Source organism: Somniosus microcephalus, chromosome 5 (genome assembly GCF_052327205.1).
Source record: "Somniosus microcephalus isolate GS21.2 chromosome 5, FLI_Smic_1.0, whole genome shotgun sequence".
Classification (NCBI taxonomy): Eukaryota; Metazoa; Chordata; class Chondrichthyes; order Squaliformes; family Somniosidae; genus Somniosus; species Somniosus microcephalus.
Window position 1 is genome coordinate 321,904,765 of NC_140991.1, and position 19,927 is coordinate 321,924,691.

Sequence of the window (19,927 nt, forward strand, 5' to 3'; positions counted from 1 at the left end):
CTTCCCATTCTCCATTACTCACGCACTCCTCCCTCGGATGATCTGCCCGTACGTTGCTCCTGATTTTAATGCATCATGTATGACAGCACAGTTTAGCAATATTTTTCTCCCTTTCTGACCCACCAACTTCCTTCCACTGTGTCTCACTCACAAACTGGTCAAGATTTACAAATCCCTCCATAAACGCTGGGCCAGAAGGCCCAGCCTCATGGTGCAGACCATATCCTAGCTAACGGCCTTCTATAAAACACTGAAATTAGGAACAGGAGGAGGCCATTGAGCCCCTCGAGCCTGCTCCGCCATTCAATGAGATCATGGCTGATCTGCAGCCTAATTCCATTTACCCGCCTTTGCCCCATAGCCCTGAATACCTTTAGTTAACAAAAACTATCAATCTCAGATTTAAAATTAATTGATCCAGCATCAATTGCCATTTGCAGAAGAGAGTTCCAAACTTCTACCACCCTTTGTGTGTAGAAGTGTTTCCTAATTTCACTCCTGAAAGGTCTGGCTCTAATTTTTAGACTATGTTCCCTAGTCCTAGACTCCCCAACCAGCGGAAATAGTTTCTATCTACCCTATCTGTTCCCCTTATTTTCTTAAAACTTCGATCAGATCACCCCTTAACCTTCTAAATTCTAGGGAATACAACCCTAACTTGTGTAATCTCCCCTCGTAATTTAACCCTTGAAGTCCGGGTATCATTCTGGTAAACCTACGCTGCACTCCCTCCAAGGCCAATATATCCTTCCTAAGGTGTGGTGCCCAGAACTGCTCCCAGTGCTCCAGGTGTGGTCTAACCAGGGCTTTGTACAGTTGCAGCATAACTTCTACCCCCTTGTATTCTAGTCCTCCAGATATAAAGGCCAGCATTCCATTAGCATTTTTGATTATTTTCTGTACCTGTTCATGACATTTTAATGATCTATGTACCTAGACACCCCCCCCCCCCCGAGTCTCTTTGGACATCCACTGTTTCTAGCTTCTCACCATTTAGAGAGTACCCTGTTCTATCCTTTTTAGGTCCAAAGTGGATGACCTCACATTTACCACAGTTTTGCCCATTCACTTAATCTATCAATATCCCTTTGTAATTTTATGCTTCCATCTACACTGCCTACAATGTTGCCTATCTTTGTGTCATTAGCAAATTTGGAAATATGGTGTTCTATGTTAATAAATCTTGTGAATAGTTAAGGTCCCAACACAGATCCCTGCGGACACCATGAGTCACATCCTGCCAATTTGAGTACCTGCCCATTATCCCTACTCTCTGTCTCCTGGCACTCAGCCAATTTCCTAACCAGATCAATAATACGAGCTTCAACTTTAGTAAACAGTCTCTTGTGTGGGACTTTATCAAATGCCTTCTGGAAGTCCATATAAATAACATCCAGACATTCCCCTGTCCAATACTTTAATCAGTTTCCACATGTGTCACGCCACAGGTTTTAAGCACCTGAAACGTTGGTAATTTGGTGACAGACACCACGTGTATGTGGCACGGCAGAGACCAGAAGTACTGTCGTCATTTAAAAGCAAACACATCGGCTTGATACATTCCTGCTGCTGACTATAAGACTGAGCTCAGTGCAGCAGTCATCCTTACCTGAGCACTGCTAAATTCTTTAGTGTCTCTCCCACTCTGGGATGGCAACGACCCAGGCTGTCCTCATAGATCTTCAGAGCACGTTCATACAGCGGTAATGCTTCAGTGTGCTTTTTCTGTGGAACAGAGAAATTTATGAATTTTTATTTTTTTTAAAATATTTTACCATGGGCTTAATAACCTTTACATGAAAGCATAAGAAGTAGGAGCAGGAGTAGGCCATACGGCCCCTCGGGCCTCCTCCGCCATTCAATAGGATCATGGCTGATCCGAACCTAGACTCACGTCCACTTCCCTGCCCTCTCCCCGTAACCCCTAATTCCCTTGTCAGCTAGGAAACTGTCTATCTCCGTTTTAAATTTAGTTAATGTCGCAGCTTCCACAGCTCTCTGAGGTAGCAAATTCCATAGATTTACTACCCTCTGAGTGAAGAAGTTTCTCCTCATCTCAGTTTTGAAACGGCAGCCCCTTATTCTAAGATTATGCCCCCTAGTTCTAGTCTCACCCATCAGTGGAGAAACATCCTCACCACATCCACCCGATCAAGCCCCCTCACAATCTTATATGTTTCGATAAGATCGCCTCTCATTCTTCTGAATTCCAATGAGTAGAGGCCCAACCTACTCAACCTTTCCTCATAAGTCAACCCCCTCATCTCCGGAATCAACCGAGTGAAGCTTCTCTGAACTGCCTCGAGAGCAAGTATATCTTTTCTTAAATATGGAAACCAAAGCTGTATGCAGTATTCCAGGTGTGGCCTCACCAGTACCCTGTATAACTGCAGCAAGACTTCCCTGCTTTTATACTCCATCCCCCTTGCAATAAAAGCCAACATTCCATTGGCCTTCCTGATCACCTGCTGTACCTGCATACTAACCTTCTGTGTTTCATGCACCAGGACCCCCAGATCCCTTTGTACTGTAGCACTTTGCAGTTTCTTTCCATTTAGATAATAACTTGCTCTTTGATTTTTTTCTGCCAAAGTGCATAACCTCACACTTTCCAACATTATATTCCATCTGCCAAATTTCTGCCCACTCACTTAGCCTGTCTATGTCCTTTTGCAGGTTATTTATGTCCTCCTCACTCACTGCTTTCCCTCCCATCTTTGTATCGTCGGCAAAAAAAAGTTCACAATTATTAATTTAAATAATTGTCAGTATATCCTGTGAATGAACAAATTCATGTCTTTTACTCTGCGACATTCTATTTATTCCATCCACTCTCCCCAAATCATCGGTTGGCACAAGAAATATTCTCAAACATTTACATTGTCCTGAGGACGAGCCATTTCACAGTAAATGGTAAGGACAGTCCTGGTCAGCTAGTGTCAGCTGGACTCTTGCCCAAGTCAGACAGTCACCAGTTCGAGCCCCAGTACTGACTGGAGCACGGGCAGTACTCGGAGGGTGCTGCATTGTCAGAGAGGCTGTCTTTCAGATTAAAACCTGCTGTCCTAAACGTTCTGGCCTATATGTGACTCTGGTCCCATACCAACTTTGTTGACTCTTAACTGCCCTTTAAAGTGGCCTAGCGAGCCAGTTATATCAGCACCCCCTCAGGCCAAGCAGGGATGGGCAATAAATGCTGGCCTTGACAACGATGCCCACATCCAGAGAATAAAAATTTTGAAAACTTCTATTAGATATACAAATTCATCATTTATTTGCTTTTGCATTCAATGCCCCCGTGCAGATATAAAACCATGACCTGAAATTCATATTATTTATTAACTAACTTAAGGGTAAAGATTTCCTCTGTGTGTTAGGTGTTGTAGCAAAATTGTAAACCCCTTCCTTATAATCACCTCGTGAGCACAAGGAATCTTCCCGCACTATTACTTCCTTATCGTAAAATGTGGAAAACTGGGAGGCGTACGTTCAAATTCCAGATATGCACTCCCGGCAGGTGAGGTTCTGTGGCAAGTCATGGACTCATCATCAGGCATAGCCGAGTTCTTTTCCTGATCGTAATCTTCAGCATTTCCCCCCACTAATATTCCCTCTCCCCCACCTCAAAAAAAAGTGGTCCAAAAGTTTAGCACCTTGCTCCTCAATAACGTAGCCAAGTTCAGTTGAGTTTGCATTCAACAAGTATCACTGTAATGGAGATTTCTTATCTTGCTGTATCAGCATTTAATTCAAAACTGCCTGCATTAACAAGTTGCCTGAAATCCACTTTTGTTGTTCACCTTTCTTGAGCTTTACATGATATAGTATAAACAGTTCCAAGCTTTGTAACAACTTAAAAAAGAGGAGATAGGCAAGTAACAGGCAGGTACGTTGGGGCCAGTGGTCAACATACCAGCTGACAGTACAGCACAGCCAGGTTCACCAGGGCAGTGGCCACACTTGGGTGCTTCGGGCCAAAGGATTTATGACGAATTTCAACTGCCAGCTGACATAAAGGAACCGCCTTGTCCAACTTCCCCTGTAAATTCAAACAAAGATTAATCGGACAGGAAACAATTTCCGCATTCATGGCAAAATATTACAACTTTAAAAGGAAAAATGTTTCCTGCATGTTATTGTTTATGGGTTAGAAGATCTACAGTCAGTTACTGTCATTTTTGTTTTCTGAAACCCTCGTCATTTGGAAAGAAATGATGTCACATATCCTACAGCTTAAATCCACCTGCTATTACATATATAAATATTAAATATTGTTTTAATAAAGTTATGGGTTTAGCACTGCAATTTTATACTGTAAAATTACCCAAATGTTACATTTCCACTCGCACGTCGAAGAAAGAACAAACTTGTGTAAAGTCCCTTTCACATCCTCAGGGTGTCCCAAAGTGCTTCAGACAATTGATTACTTTTGCAGTGCAGTCAGTGTAATGTGGGAAACACAGCATACAATTTGCACACAGCAAGCTCCCACAAACAGCAGTGAGATGAATGTCCAGTTAATGAGTTTCTGGTATGTGTTGTTGAGGGATAAATGTTGTCCGAGACATCAGGAGAAGTCCTTTCTCCTCTTGTGGCCACCTGAACAGGCAGACAGGTGCTCGATTTAACAACTCATCCAAAAGTCAGCACCTCCGACAATGCCGCACCCCTTCAGTACTGCACTGATTAACGTGCCTATCTCCTGGAGTGGGGCCTGAACCGATGACCTGACTCAGAGGCGAGATTGCTACCACTGAGCCAAGATGACACTTTTTCCCACATCCAGTCCCATTCGGGCTAAACAGCAGTAACTTGCACCTCGAGTATTTTTCGATCCAGTACTGTAGGCACCAACTGTTGTTTGGCTGTCGGCACATTCATTAACTGAACAGCCCAGCTGGTAATAAAACCCAGTGATGCGGTCAGGTGATTTAAAGGGAAGTACAAGAGAACTATTTTGCATTCCTAAAGCAAAATTGCAGGCGAAACAAGAATCTAATATGTACAGTGTTCTATTATATAAAGTGTAAGACAGTGAAACCTACAGAAACACAAATTAGGGTTGTATTCCCTGGAATTTAGAAGGTTAAGGGGTGATCTGATCGAAGTTTTCAGGATATTAAGGGGAACAGATAGGGTAGAGAGAGAGAAACTATTTCCGCTGGTTGGGGAGTCTAGGACTAGGGGGCAGAGTCTAAAAATTAGAGCCAGACCTTTCAGGAGTGAAATTAGGAAACACTTCGACACACAAAGGGTGGTAGAAGTTTGGAACTCTCTTCCGCAAACAGCATTTGATGCAGGTCAATTGTTAATTTTAAATTTGAGATTGATAGATTTTAGTTAACCAAAGGTATTAAGGGATATGGGCCAAAGGCTGGTGTATGGAGTTAGGTCGCAGATCAGCCATGATCTCATTGAATGGCGGAACAGGCTTGAGGGGCTGAATGGCCTCCTTCCGTTCCTAGAATATATCAAAGTTATTTTAGTCATTTTCATTTATAAGATAGTCTCTATAAATGTTAAAATGTAAAAGAATACGGGTTTACTTATCACTAGGAAATAATATTCCAATAATCATTCATTCTTGAATCAGGTTCATTTCTATTCTAACTGATGTGGAAAGTTAGTGTTGCCGTCAGTTACAGAGTATTCAACAATGTAGTTATGGCTAGGGCAAGTGATTTGTTATCACTCAGGAACTGGCATTTGTACTGCAATTTTATATCATTTGTATATTTGAAGTGTCAATTCCACTGTTTGCATATGTCATGGGATGTTGTGCTGGGCAGAATCAGTTGCCTTAATTGTGGGAAACATTGCAGGTGTTTTAAAAAACATTTCCAGCATTACAATAGAAACCAAGAGTTTTGGCAGCCTCACTCTCTTTTTGTACAACACCGCAAGATGTTTCACGGTGTAAGCCACAGAGGGATGATCGGGTGCCAGGGCTCGACGGCGAATGTCCAGTGCCCTCTCGTACAGCTCCTCAGCTTTCTCATGCTCCTTCTTCTCATTGTACAAGGCTGCCAGGTTATTCAAGGACTGTGCACAGTCAGGGTGGTCACAGCCGAGAGTCCGCTCCCTCATTTCCAGTGAACGTTTAAAGAAGATTTCTGCTGTCCTACATTGAATTTGAAAAAAAAAATCTTAATAAACCGTCAGGACTAGAATGGCAACATTTTTGCATTTTCACTTCTATTTAAAGAAACACTTCATCTTAAGAACATAAGAATTAGGAGCAGGAGTCAGCCATTCGGCCCCTCGAGCCTGCTCCACCATTCAATAAGATCATGGCTGATCATCGACCTCAACTCCACTTTCCCGCCCGATCCCCATATCCCTCGATTCCCCCAGAGTCCAAAAATCTATCGATCTCGGCCTTGAATATACTCAACGACTCAGCATCCGCAGCCCTCTGGGGCAGAGAATTCCAAAGATTCACAACCCTCTGAGTGAAGAAATTCCTCCTCATCTCAGTCCTAAATAGCCGACCCCTTATCCTGAGACTGTGACCCCTGGTTCTAGACTCTCCAGCCAGGGGGAAACAACCTCTCAGCATCGACCCTGTCAATCCCCCTCAGAATCTTGTATGTTTCAATTCTTCTAAACTCCAGAGAGTGTAGGCCCATTCTACACCTTGGAGACTTTGCTCACATTTTCTTTACAATTTTATTGTATAGGATACAAATTGTTATTTGAAGATGTAAAATGACGTACACAATACTTATCCACAGCGTCTCGCACTTTATAAATCATTGATGTGTGACAATTTACTTTGTCAAAGCTTTCTGAAAACAATCAGAATGTATCCCAGTTCTGTGGCAACTCAGATCCGAGCACTCGCTGCTGGATCCCAGCACCCGGGAACATCTCAGTTCTGAAACAGTGATGGGGAAATAGTCCACTGATTTAGGGGACCAATGTCATAGTAATAGTCTATTTAATGACTACAACTTGTTTCAGAATAAAGGGTCGTCCTTTTAGAACTGAGATGAGGAGGAATTTCTTCTCTCAGAGGGTCGTAAATCTGTGGAATTCTCTGCCCCAGAGAGCCGTGGAGGCTGGGTCATTAAATACATTTAAGGTGGAGATAGGCAGATTTTTGCAAGATAAGGGAGTGAAGGGTTATGGGAAGCAGGCGGGGAAGTGGCTTTGAGCCCAAGATCAGCCATGATCTTATTGAATGGCAGAGCAGGCTCGAGGGGCCAAGTGGCCGATTCCTGCTCCTAGTTCTTATGTTCTTCTAGAGCGGGAGAGGAAGTTGAGAAGACATAGTTCAGCTCTTTTCATGAGCCGTACTGACACGGAGCAGGTGGTCACACTGCTGCACTAAGCTGAGGAGGCAGGGAGAATTGGAAGCTGTATTTTGAAACTGGTGAGGATTTTCAGTACTCAAGAGGTTCAGGTCCAACGCTTGTACTCACCTAACATTAGAAAAACACTAACAAATATCGTCACTCACCCCAAGCATGATCCTGATTACAGAAGGTGTCTACAATTTTAGAAATATATCTATTATTAGCAAGCCATTGTGATATAAAGGAACTGACATGAGGATTGATCTTAAAATAACCAGGGACTGATGTTTATTCTGATATTTACTGTTATTCAGCAGATGGCTCTCCTTACCACATACGTTGATAGATCATTCATTACATCCACTTACTCTATGTTGTTTTGGAGATAGTAGAGCACCCCCAGCTCATTCAGTGTCCGAGCAGTGTCCACTGACTCAGTCCCAAGGGTAAGCTCCTCCAACTGCAGAACGCGACGGCGAAGAACAGCAAAACCATGCTGGAGAGTGAAACCAGCATTGCGTCAGTGTCAATGAATCAACAAACAGTCACTGTTTAAAAGTCGCAATTATGCATAAATACCGCAATACAGCAGCAATCATCCCAATTATCAAAATCCCTTTTTCAGGGAGAACCCTTATTGCAGCCACTGCTACCAGAAGCATTTTCCATTAAGGACAAAAAGCAATGAATATGTCTTCTTCTTCTTCTTCTTAGGCAGTCCCTCTGAACCGAGGATGACTTGCTTCCACATTAAAAATGAGTTCGCAGGTGACTGATGAGTCCAATGCAGGACCTACAGTCTCTGTCACAGGTGGGGCAGACGGTGGTTGAAGGGGCGGGTGGGTGGGGTGCTTGGGTTGACGTGCGCTCCTTGCGCTCGGCTTCCGCTTGCTCCCGGTGAAGAGACTCGAAGTGTTCGGCGCCTTCCCGGATGCTTCTCCTCCACTTTGTGCGGTCTTGGGCCAGGGATTCCCAGGTGTCGGTGGGGATGTTACACTTTTTCAAGGAGGCTTTGAGGGTGTCCTTGAAGCGTTTCCTCTGCCCACCTGGGGCTCTCGTGCCGTGCCGGAGCAAGAGAGGAGGAAACAAAGCAGCTTAGGGTGGGGCTGACAGCAGGGATGGAGGTGACGAGGCAAATGGAGCTGGGCAGAGAGTTCCCAGTGAAAGGAAAGTGCTGGCTGACAGCCTGGCACTAATGGCAGAACGGAGGGAGTGTGCTCGGGGGGCAGGGAGTGCTCGGGGGGCAGGGAGTGCTCGGGGGGGCAGGGAGTGCATGTGGGTACACAAAACTAGAAGGGATCACCAAGGTCGAATGAAACGAGGCTATGAAATCTGAAGAGGGTTAGCTTGCTGGTCATGGAGGGGAGGGATGATGGAGTGTGGGACTTTACGCAGGTGAGAATGAGGACTGTAGCATTTTCAATGAGCAATGTGGAAGATTGCCCAGATATGTCCTATATGGAAAAAGCTTGATAAATCTAACCGGTCAAATTACTGCTCCATCAGCCTCACCACCATCATCAGTAAGGAGTCATCAATAGTACCGTTAAGCAGAACCTACTCACCAACGACCAATGCTCAGTTCAGGTTCCACTAGAACCGCTTGGCTCCAGACCTCATCATCACCTTGATCCAGACATGGACACAAGAGCTGAAAGCAGCTACCCTTGATCAAGGCAGCATTCGACCAAATAAGGCATCAAGGACCCCATGCAAAATTGAGGTCAGTGGAGGTGAAAAAGAGAAAGCCCTCCAGTGGTTGAACCCATACCTAGCACAAAGTAAGATGGTTGTTGGAGACCAATCATCACAGCTCCAGAGGTTCCTCAGGGCAGTATCCTTGGACCAACCATCTTCAGCTGCTTCAATAACCTTCCATAAGGTCAGAAGTGAGGCTGTTCAGCCCCATTCACAACTCCCTTGATAATAAAGCAGCCCATGCCAGCCTAAAGCAGGACCTGGATAACACCCTGTCTTGGGCTGACAAGTGGAAGGTAACATTCGTGCCACACAAGTGCCAGGTAATGACCATCGCGAACAAGCAAAAGCCTAGCCATCTCCCTCTGATCTTAAATGGCACCATCAATACCGAATATTCTACCAGCTGCACCTTACGGGTCACCACTGACCATAAGCTTAACTGGAACAGCTATATCAACATCATGACTGGGTGCTGGGTACTCTGTGCTCAATAGTTCACCTCCTGACCCCTCAAAGCCTCTCTACCATCTACAGGGCTCAAGTCAGGAGTATGACTGAATACTCACCACTCGTTGCAGCTGCACCATCTGGGCAACACTTGAGCTCGACACCATCCAGCATCCCTGCCACTGGACCACCACCAGCGCACCGTGGCTGTACTATCTACTAAATGCACCAAGCTTACTTTGACAGCACCTCCCTTCCCTGTAACCTCTTCCACCGAGAAGAACAAAAGCAGCAATGTCAGGGGAGCACCTCCAACTTCCCCACCAAGTCATACACCATCCTAACTTGGCCATAATACATCACCATTCCTTCATCGGTGCTGGGTCAATATCCGAAATTCCCTACCAAGCACCATAATAAGGATTACACTGATTTCCCATCAGTGTATGGGCAGAAGAGGGGCCTAAACTAGCCAGAGTCTATCCTCAATAATGCCACTTCCTAGTAAAATGTGTGTGTGTGGTGCCTCTAGTAGTCATGTGCCAGTCATACTGACTGAAACATAACGTGTCAAGGTTCTATCTTTCTACGAATGTATTTACCCGTCTACAGTGAATTAACTAAAGACTCCGAATCCACATCACTATTTCTGTTGATACGGTGATGAAGGAATGGACTCCTGGAGAATCGTGGCCTAAATGACCAGATCAGTTTGTGTAGGGCAGCAGATGGAGGCAAGATTCTCTAATGGGGGAGGGGAGTGAAATCGAAGCATTCAATTCATTTCAGATCAGATTGGAGACCAAGATCCTTTGAACTATCTTCACCGGAGGATCTGAGTGGCGATAATGATTCTTTGCACATTAGCAATGTTCTCGTCAGTAAGAAGATTGCCGAGGCCCAGAAAAGTAGTGTCTACAAACCTTGTAAATAATGATGTGTTGAACTGTTAGGTTTATAGCTTAACTGTACCACGTTAGTCCCTGTAGGTTTAGTGACATTCCAAATAAAAACAAACTTGCATTTCTCAGAATTTACACTGGGTTCTTTGAGAGCGATTTTCTACCTTTTTCTGCTGCTTTGAATAAAAACTGAACAACTGGAAAAGCTCGTGTTTCTAAATTGGCAATAAAAACAGACTCCAAAAATGGGCCCTAATTATAATCTACTTCCACCATAGCTAAAGGATAAAGCTTCCTTTCACTCCACACTGTACGTATAAAATACAATGCCATTGAAATGTTGTGCTTTAGTACAAATATGCAGCTGCCATTTATGAACAGACAGCACACTCTGATGATGTAGTTAGGCTCGTTACACCTTTCATCCCTCACTTACCATGTTCCCTTTCTGTCTGGAAACCTTCTGTCGGATCTTCATGGATCGTTTTCTTAATGGCTCCGCTTGTTCATACCTCAAAATATCGAGCAACAGTGTGTATCAATTGAGGGCAGTAAAAAAAGACTTGCATTTCTATAGCGCCTTTCACAATCACCAGACGTCTCAAAGCGCTTTACAGCCAATGAAGTACTTTTGAAGTGTAGTCACTGTTGTAATGTGGGAAATGCGGCAGCCAATTTGCGCACAGCAAGCTCCCACAAACAGCAATTTGATGATGACCAGATGATCTGTTTTAGTGATGTTGATTGAGGGATAAATATTCGCTCCAGGACACCGGGGTAACTCCCCTGCTCTTCTTCGAAATAGTGCCAAGTCCACCTGAGAGGGCAGACAGGGCCTCGGTTTAACGTCTCATCCGAAAGACGGCACCTCCGACAGTGCGGCATTCCCTCAGTACTGCACTGGAGTGTCAGTCAAGCTTTATGTGCTCAAGTCCCTGGAGTGGGACCGAGTCAACCATTCTGACTCAGAGGCGAGTGTGCTACCAACTGAGGCACAGCTGACACTGTTGGTTGGGGTTGAGTAAACCAACATTTTACCGTTTTGGGGATTTTTAACTCAAAGACTAAAATCTCATTGGGATACTTTATAGTGCTGTAGAGATTAAAACTTGGCCGTCTACCCGTAACAGCACAACACCCCGTACAACCACCGAAGCTTCAGCAAAGGCATTCAACATTTATCAATAAATTACTTTTAATTATGGGGAAGGCTTCCAGTTTATAATACAGTGCAACACGCATGGAGGAGGAAACTGAAGGAGAGGCTAGAGTTTGACTTTGGCAATGAGATTTTCTACAAAGAAATTAAAATCTTCTGGAAATATCATAATTATGGCTTTGAACTACTTAACAGCAGCAAAATGCAACTACAAACTGCTCACTGTCTGGAGGTCCCGTGCAGGCCGCCGGCACGATAATCTGAATGGGCCGCGCAATCAAAAAAAATTAGCGGGAACATTGCTCACTCTAACATTTAGAATTTAAATGCAATTTAAAAGGTGCCCTACAGTACCAAACCGACATCCAGCACTTACTGGTTTAGTTTTTGATAAAGCATTGCTAGAGCATCCAGCTCCCGAGCCACCCTGGGGTGCACCGGGCCATGGGCGTTCTCACTGATTTCCAGTGCCTGCTTGTACAGTTGCTCTGCATTCCCAAACTTCTTCCACTGCACGTACACACCAGCGAGCTGGTGCAAGGACTGAGCCACGCTGGGGTGATCTGGATCCAACGTACTCTCTCGGATCTCCAGGGAACGCTGCAAGGGTGCAACAGCCTATATACAAGGGAAGTTGCAAACAGTAAAATATTCTGATTATTACCCAGCCGTACGAATATCCCAGGCCGTGAGGAGTAATATTTACCAGGTTCATTTATCATGCAAGGATGGCCATATTTACAGCTGGCAAGTTAGAATTACAGGCTGTCTTTTGGCATTACAATGAATGTTTTATTGGACAGCATCGAATTTAACAGGAAAAAGCCCAAAAACATTATAACTGAGATGTTGCTATAATGGAACAATGATCATTACCAGCATTTATACAGCATCTTTAATATATTAAAAACCTTCTGAAGTGTTTACAGAGGCAAAGCCAGCCAGACACGGAGCAGTGATGGGGAAAAGTTAGGAGAGGTGAGGAGGAGCAAGACCTTTGAGACTTGTAGATGAGGACAAGGGTTTGTGAATTTGATGTTTCGGGGACATGGAGCCCATCGACGTTGGTGAGGAAAGGACGGATATGGAAAAGGGACTGACTGTGGGGGGATAATACAGACACAGCCCACAGGGTGGAACTCAGGAGCCGAGAGGAGATTGCTGGAGTAGTCTGGATGGTGTGGCTAGAAGCACGAGAAGCAGTGGGGAGGAGGTTGGAGCAGAGGCGAGCAATGTGGTGGAGTGGAAAGACTCAGATGTGGGGTTTAAAGCTCAGGTCAGTGTCAAACTGGACACAGAGGTTGGGCGTAGTCAGGGTCAGCCTGGACGGGTAGCAGGGTAGGGGAATGGAATCGGGGGGGGGGGGGGGTGGGAGAGGCGAGGATGCAAGGCTTATTCAGTCAAAAAGACATTTGTATTAGCAAACAAGGTGATGCGATGAGGTGTTTTTGAAAGAATCAATCAATCACTTTTGACTCTTCACTCAGGATAGTGGGGACTTTCAGTTTTATCTGTCCCTAGCCAAGGGATGCTCGAGCTAATGGTTATGCCCCAACTGCTGAAATAAACCAACTAAAGCTTCTTCAGTAATGAGGCCCATGTGGGTCGGAGAGACAGCCCAGCAGAGACTGTTCCCCAGACAGTGAGTGGCTCTCCAAAAGTTGCATCAGGCCATTTAATATATTAAACCACCTCGAATTGAAATCACTCCACTCTAATTGACGACAGTGCTCGAATCTCACTGGAGGTCTCCATAGAGTCTGGTTTCTCTACAAGTGATGCCTACAGTTTGGACAGTGTTGATTAAGAGTCCCATTTGGATTAGTCTGTGTTTTGGTTTAAAATATTACGGCAAGCGTCAATATGCCCTCGAGGCTACTCGTGAGCTTTTGCCCCCCGGCCCTCACCTCAACCCGACTCATTAGAAGTACCTGACTCAGTAGGCCCAAGTCTTTCAGAAAGCGCCCGAGCGTTTCATAGAGATCTGCCAACCGCGTGATCATGTCTTCTCCTTCACAGTTTTTCTCGTACTGCTTTAAAGACTCAAAGTAAGCAGCGGCCATGGAACTTTTATCCATTCCTACGTACTGCCAGTAGTACAGCAGCTCAGCAAAATGGCCCCTGCAAAAGAACACAAACATTGTTTAAACGATGGACAAGAGAACTGCACCAAACTAACGAGAAACATTTCCGATCAAAGTACAAAGGATGAAACTCAGTACTGTACATACGGACAGTTATGAAGAAAATTACATAATGTTAACACATGCACGTACTATTTCCCTAGAATTGGCACAAGCATCTGAGAAATGCTTTTTAATGTGATTCATATGGTGCAGTGTCGTCCATTACATTAGGCACTAAACACATGTGGCAAAACGGCAAACTGTATTTCTAATTAGAAAATAAAAATGAGTAATGGAGTCGTTGGCGGGTGATGCTAAAATTCATACTCGGATGGCGTGTGCACGTGAACTTTAACCGGTGTGTTTGATGGTAAAAATGGTAAGCTGAAAAGAATAGTGCGTAAGCGTTTTCTGATCATTGCGAGTGCTTTACCTCCTTGGTTACTAAAAGGTGGTAAATGTCTTTTAAATATATACACACACGTGAAGTGCATTTACCTGCATTGTGAGAGTACAAGGAGTTTTCTCTAAAATCAGTGCGTGTGGCTAAAACAGCGTCACCACACTGTGGCTAGTCAGCGATTTCTAATGGACGACACCGACAGTGTGCCCATCATTTATTCAGTGTTGCTATTCCCAATGTTCAGTCTCTTGCTGAAAATGTGTAACCTGATGGTCCATTTAGGACATGTGTTCTGTATTATGTGAATGAACCAGGATAATTAAACCTGTAGATTGAGCATTGCTGCACAGAAACCCAAGAATAGGCTGACACACAGTCAACTACACAGGTACACAGAATGGAATTTAATTTGCCTCTGTCTAGATAGCAGTGCGTAACAAGAAAGCAATTTGTGTTAACTAGAAACAGTGATATTTTTCTTTGTACAGAAACTTTGTTGAAAAATAATTTGCATAAATGAGTAAGATTGAGCATTCCTTTAAGCCGCCCGGGTTATAGGGCGAAGTACCAAGATAGAGAAACATGTGGGGTTAGCATAAAAACCTTCACATTATCAATAACTAACAAACCAAAATTCCACTTTCACAAAACCTGCAATGGAAAGGAGATACTATTGCAGAGAATGTTCAATCACCTGTAATAATTACACCGTAAAAATTAATGTGTGCAACTTCCAGTTTGTTACAAGATACCGTTTCCTCTTGAGGCATGTCTCCAGAATTAGGCTCACGGTTGTTAGTTCTTTTTAAGACACTTGGGTGAAATTGTGTTATTACATTTTGGTGTCTTTTCTGCCGCCCTTTACTGTAGATTTCGTGGCTCTTGTATCTTAGATCACTTTCCTAGGCAAGTCCCAACTCCCTATGCCTTCAAGAGTGTCTTCCCTAGCCTTAATATCGAGGTAAACTTTCAGTAGCGTGACTGGAATGAACGGAAAACCCTATCAGTTTATTAAGACCTACAGGTCTTGTTCCTGTGCCTCCACGCCGATCTCTCTTCAGTCCTTAATAAGTGAGATTCATAATCGGACCCCGCTCAATGTTAAAATAATAAGAAAATTTATTAAATAAATGAATAAGTGAAAATGTATGTGTGTATATATTTATTAACTCTATTATCTATCTGTTCAAAAGGAAAATAAGTCATGATTTATACACAATAACTTTTACATAAATAGTTCTTTTCTTTCCTCTATCTTTACTAACTGCGGGAGCTAGCTAGTTTATCTTCTCTTTCTGTGAAGAGTTCAGTTTGATTTATCCCCATTCAAAGAGCCCTCCTCCAGTCACACATTTTTATACCTTTTGAACAGTTGTTGAAGTTGTTAGAATTTCATAGTTGCCACTCTTATTATTAAAATAAAATAAATAGCAGGCTGTAATATCCCTAACTGAGCCAATGAGGAAGGCTGTAAATATTGGGAATTGTGCGAGTTCCCCCTCGAGTTTTTTTATCCAGGGAATGACAAACTCTGCAGCACGTGTAATGATGTGGGCGAGGGACGGTGCAGCACGTGTAATGATGTGGGCGAGGGACGGTGCAGCCCGTGTAATGATGTGGGCGAGGGACGGTGCAGCACGTGTAATGATGTGGGCGAGGGACGGTGCAGCACGTGTAATGATGTGGGCGAGGGACGGTGCAGCCCGTGTAATGATGTGTGCGAGGGACGGTGCAGCCCGTGTAATGATGTGGGCGAGGGACGGTGCAGCACGTGTAATGATGTGTGCGAGGGACGGTGCAGCACGTGTAATGATGTGGGCGAGGGACGGTGCAGCCCGTGTAATGATGTGGGCGAGGGACGGTGCAGCCCGTGTAATGATGTGGGCGAGGGACGGTGCAGCACGTGTAATGATGTGGGCGAGGGACGGTGCAGCCCGTGTAATGATGTGGGCGAGGGACGGTGCAGCCCGTGTAATGATGTGGGCGAGGGACGGTGCAGCACGTGTAATGATGTGGGCGAGGGACGGTGCAGCCCGTGTAATGATGTGGGCGAGGGACGGTGCAGCACGTGTAATGATGTGGGCGAGGGACGGTGCAGCCCGTGTAATGATGTGGGCGAGGGACGGTGCAGCCCGTGTAATGATGTGGGCGAGGGACGGTGCAGCACGTGTAATGATGTGGGCGAGGGACGGTGCAGCCCGTGTAATGATGTGGGCGAGGGACGGTGCAGCCCGTGTAATGATGTGGGCGAGGGACGGTGCAGCACGTGTAATGATGTGGGCGAGGGACGGTGCAGCCCGTGTAATGATGTGGGCGAGGGACGGTGCAGCACGTGTAATGATGTGGGCGAGGGACGGTGCAGCCCGTGTAATGATGTGGGCGAGGGACGGTGCAGCACGTGTAATGATGTGGGCGAGGGACGGTGCAGCCCGTGTAATGATGTGGGCGAGGGACGGTGCAGCACGTGTAATGATGTGGGCGAGGGACGGTGCAGCCCGTGTAATGATGTGGGCAAGGGACGGTGCAGCACGTGTAATGATGTGGGCGAGGGACGGTGCAGCACGTGTAATGATGTGTGTGAGGGACGGTGCAGCCCGTGTAATGATGTGGGCGAGGGACGGTGCAGCACGTGTAATGATGTGTGTGAGGGACGGTGCAGCCCGTGTAATGATGTGGGCGAGGGACGGTGCAGCCCGTGTAATGATGTGGGCGAGGGACGGTGCAGCCCGTGTAATGATGTGGGCGAGGGACGGTGCAGCCCGTGTAATGATGTGGGCGAGGGACGGTGCAGCACGTGTAATGATGTGGGCGAGGGACGGTGCAGCTACCGTGTTAAATTCTTTAGGTACCATGTCCTGAATTAAAGGGACTGTTAACAGAATATAAGACAGAATTGCTTCATTTTAGTCACAAATACATTCATATGAAATTTCAACAAAGGCATTAACCAGTTTAAATGAAATGGGTTAAAACCTTTGTTAAAATAGACAAAGGAATTTCATATGAATACATTATCGTGTTCATTGCTGAGACTTCACAGCAGATTTTAAACCTAAGAATTTTTAAATGAACCAAACTTCCTCACTGGAGGTCCCCACTTGCAGAGTCCCAACTATCCAGACTTGACACTGCAACCCTGGTTTGAAGAAATTCCCAAAACGAGGATCCCACGAAATGCATTCCCTTTTTCAAAAAAGCGATGATGACCGTGTAGTCCCGTTTCCTACCTCTTGTACAGGTTCTGAGAGACAAAGAGGTTCAGTAGGCAGTTGTGCAGCTTCTGTCTGTCTCCCTGCTGCTGGAAGAGCCAGGGAAGTTCATCGGCATCACGCCACGTTACTCTGCCCTGACTGAAAAACCACAGATTAGTCATGAATGACAAGCGCCATACAAATCAAAAACATATCTTGTAGACCAACCAAACCAACGTCAAGTGAAAATTAACTGGTTTAACAATCCATTCAGCTACAATCGATTACATATAAGATTTATAATAATTATGTTAATTATATATTTATTACAGTAAATCAGGGTAGTTACACAGCAGTTTAGTGCAGAGCTAAGGGTTCTTATTCGTGGTTCCACATGTGGTGGGGTTGCAATCTCACGGTGAGATTGGGGGGTTGTACTGTACTAAGCCAAGCCTAGGTGTTTCTCTACAAGAAGGGAGTAAAAATGAGAGCGCGAGTGACCATCTTTTACAGCTTGTAGCATCTGGTTACAGGAACACTGGTGAAGGCATGGAACCAAGTCGTCTAACCATCCCCACCGTTAGGAGGACACAAGGACAGGAGAGGGGGATTTTCCTTTTAAATGGAAAAGAAATAAATTTAAATAAATGATGAACTGAGTTACTCGAAATACTGCTAACACTCATAGGACTAATAAATACCTCATTTGCTGTGAAAAATATTGCACCAGTTTTTCTCTGTACACTGCGATAGTATCCTTTTCTTCCTTCTCCATATATTGCAATCTCACTGCTTCCCAAGCCTTCAAATAAATCATAAGATCGTAAACATTAAACACTATATATGATGAACTTCACCTACAATGAAGGTTATTATAGGGACAAGGCGTGGAGGAATAACCCTCAAACAAGGTGACCACACAGGGAAAGGAGCCACTTTGGTGCCAACGTTGGTTCAATGAGTGGCACTCTCGCCTCCGAGTCAGGTCATGGGTTCAAACCCCACTCCAGACACTTGTGCACACAATCTCTGCTGGCACTCCAGTGCAGTACCGAGAGAGTGCTGTGCTGTTGGAGGTGCCGCCTTTTGGATGAGATGCTAAAAGGAGGTCCCGCCTGCCCTCACAGATGGGGACATAAAAGATCCCATGGCACTATTCGAAGAATAGCAGAGGAGTTCTCCTGGTGCCCTGACCATCATTTATCCCTCAGTCAACATCACTAAATAAAAAAGCTTATCTAGTCATTCCTCTCATTGCTGTTTGCGGGATCTTGCTGTGCACAAATTGGCTGCCACATTTTCCTACATTCCAACAATAACTTCATTGGCTTTGGAACATCCTAAGGTTGTGAAGAGTGCGACGTAAATGCACAGTTCTTTCTTTTCTAACGAAAGATTATTCCAGGTGCTGATATCTTGCAACGTTTACTATAGGCAGCTCTGCGTATTTCCCAGTTAATGTGCGGTTATTAAATCTGTCGTATGATATGGAAGTGACTAGAAACCCGGGAGTTGTTTGTGAGCTTAATGCTTTCAGAATTATAAAAAGTATATTCAGCACGGTCACTGTTGCACACAACCACGATGATGCCACAGCGAAGTGTTTGCATGTCTTCATCTTGAAAGGTACAGTAATAGGAGAATGCAATTCGAAAGTAACTATTCTTACCTGAAGATGCTGAAACTTCAGCAGTCCACAGCTGTACGTAATCACACATGTGCACTGCAAGCTATGCAGCAGAGGCGCTAGCACAGGCCAGCAAAGTGCTGGGCAAATCTTCAACAGTTCGCCTTCACTCACACCATTGTGACTCACATAGACTAGACACAGAATCTGAAAAGGAATTAAAAGATCGATGTTAGAAAATACATACTCACTTATTTAGAACAGAAAAGGCTTTGGTTTAATATAATTCAAATCCAGTATGTTATAAAAAGCTTAAATATGTACTCCAACCACTCAAAATTGCTCTTAACCCATGCAAATTCCTCATGCTCATCAGATGACAATCATGAGCTATGCTTTGCACGTTCCGAAACAAAATAAGTGATACTGCACACAGCAGTTTTAAATCATGTTAACATTTGAGTGGGGCGGGGGGGAAATTGGGCAATGGGAATAAAAAATGTGCCTATAACACTTCTTTTTCTTCTCCAGATACATTTGTGAATTTAACAATATATTTTCCTTTTTAAGAAAACGGGCTTAATTTCCAAAATTTCAGGAAATTTGGCAATCCTAAATCAGCACTATTTTGACGTGGACAAGATTTTTAAAAAAATCCAAATCCATTAGCAGGAACAAAAGAAACCAGCCATTTATGACAGCGTTGTAGTTAACGCCTATTTGCACTTCTCAAGCAGCTAAATTGTCATTTTAAAATGGCACAAGTGCTAAAATTCTGTGGGGTCAGCAAACCGTGCGTATAATGGCTCCATAAAAATATCGAAATTGCAAATTTAACCACAAGGCTTGTGGGCTCACATTAGGGCATTGCAAGGTGCTTCACAACCAACTTAATAACTTTTTATATCCGGGGAAGCTTCCAGGCTATGTTGCATGGCAACTGACCCCAAGACACAAAGCAGTTTTTTGGGGGATTGTCATTTCATCCTTTTGCATTGATCTCCATTGTGTTCTTTTGGGATGTGACAGTAGACGGTCACCCTATTGCATCTCCCACAAACTGTATGTCAAAA

The 19,927-nt window shown here is 44.5% G+C and overlaps 1 protein-coding gene across 4 annotated transcripts in view; it reads right to left on the reverse strand.

Moving 5' to 3' along the window:
• nphp3 (nephronophthisis 3) overlaps positions 1 to 19,927 on the reverse strand; it is a 99,330-nt gene that overhangs the window by 1,356 nt on the left and 78,047 nt on the right. For all 4 annotated transcript variants that reach the window (XM_085989329.1, XM_085989331.1, XM_085989328.1 and 1 more), the window contains 10 exons: positions 18,897 to 19,061; positions 17,929 to 18,029; positions 17,264 to 17,386; positions 13,439 to 13,628; positions 11,884 to 12,125; positions 10,785 to 10,860; positions 7,667 to 7,794; positions 5,881 to 6,121; positions 3,914 to 4,039; positions 1,610 to 1,725 (listed from right to left, as the gene is read on the reverse strand). In XM_085989329.1, the coding sequence (XP_085845455.1) occupies positions 1,610 to 1,725; positions 3,914 to 4,039; positions 5,881 to 6,121; positions 7,667 to 7,794; positions 10,785 to 10,860; positions 11,884 to 12,125; positions 13,439 to 13,628; positions 17,264 to 17,386; positions 17,929 to 18,029; positions 18,897 to 19,061 (1,508 nt within the window). The remainder of the gene's footprint in view (positions 1 to 1,609; positions 1,726 to 3,913; positions 4,040 to 5,880; positions 6,122 to 7,666; positions 7,795 to 10,784; positions 10,861 to 11,883; positions 12,126 to 13,438; positions 13,629 to 17,263; positions 17,387 to 17,928; positions 18,030 to 18,896; positions 19,062 to 19,927) is intronic.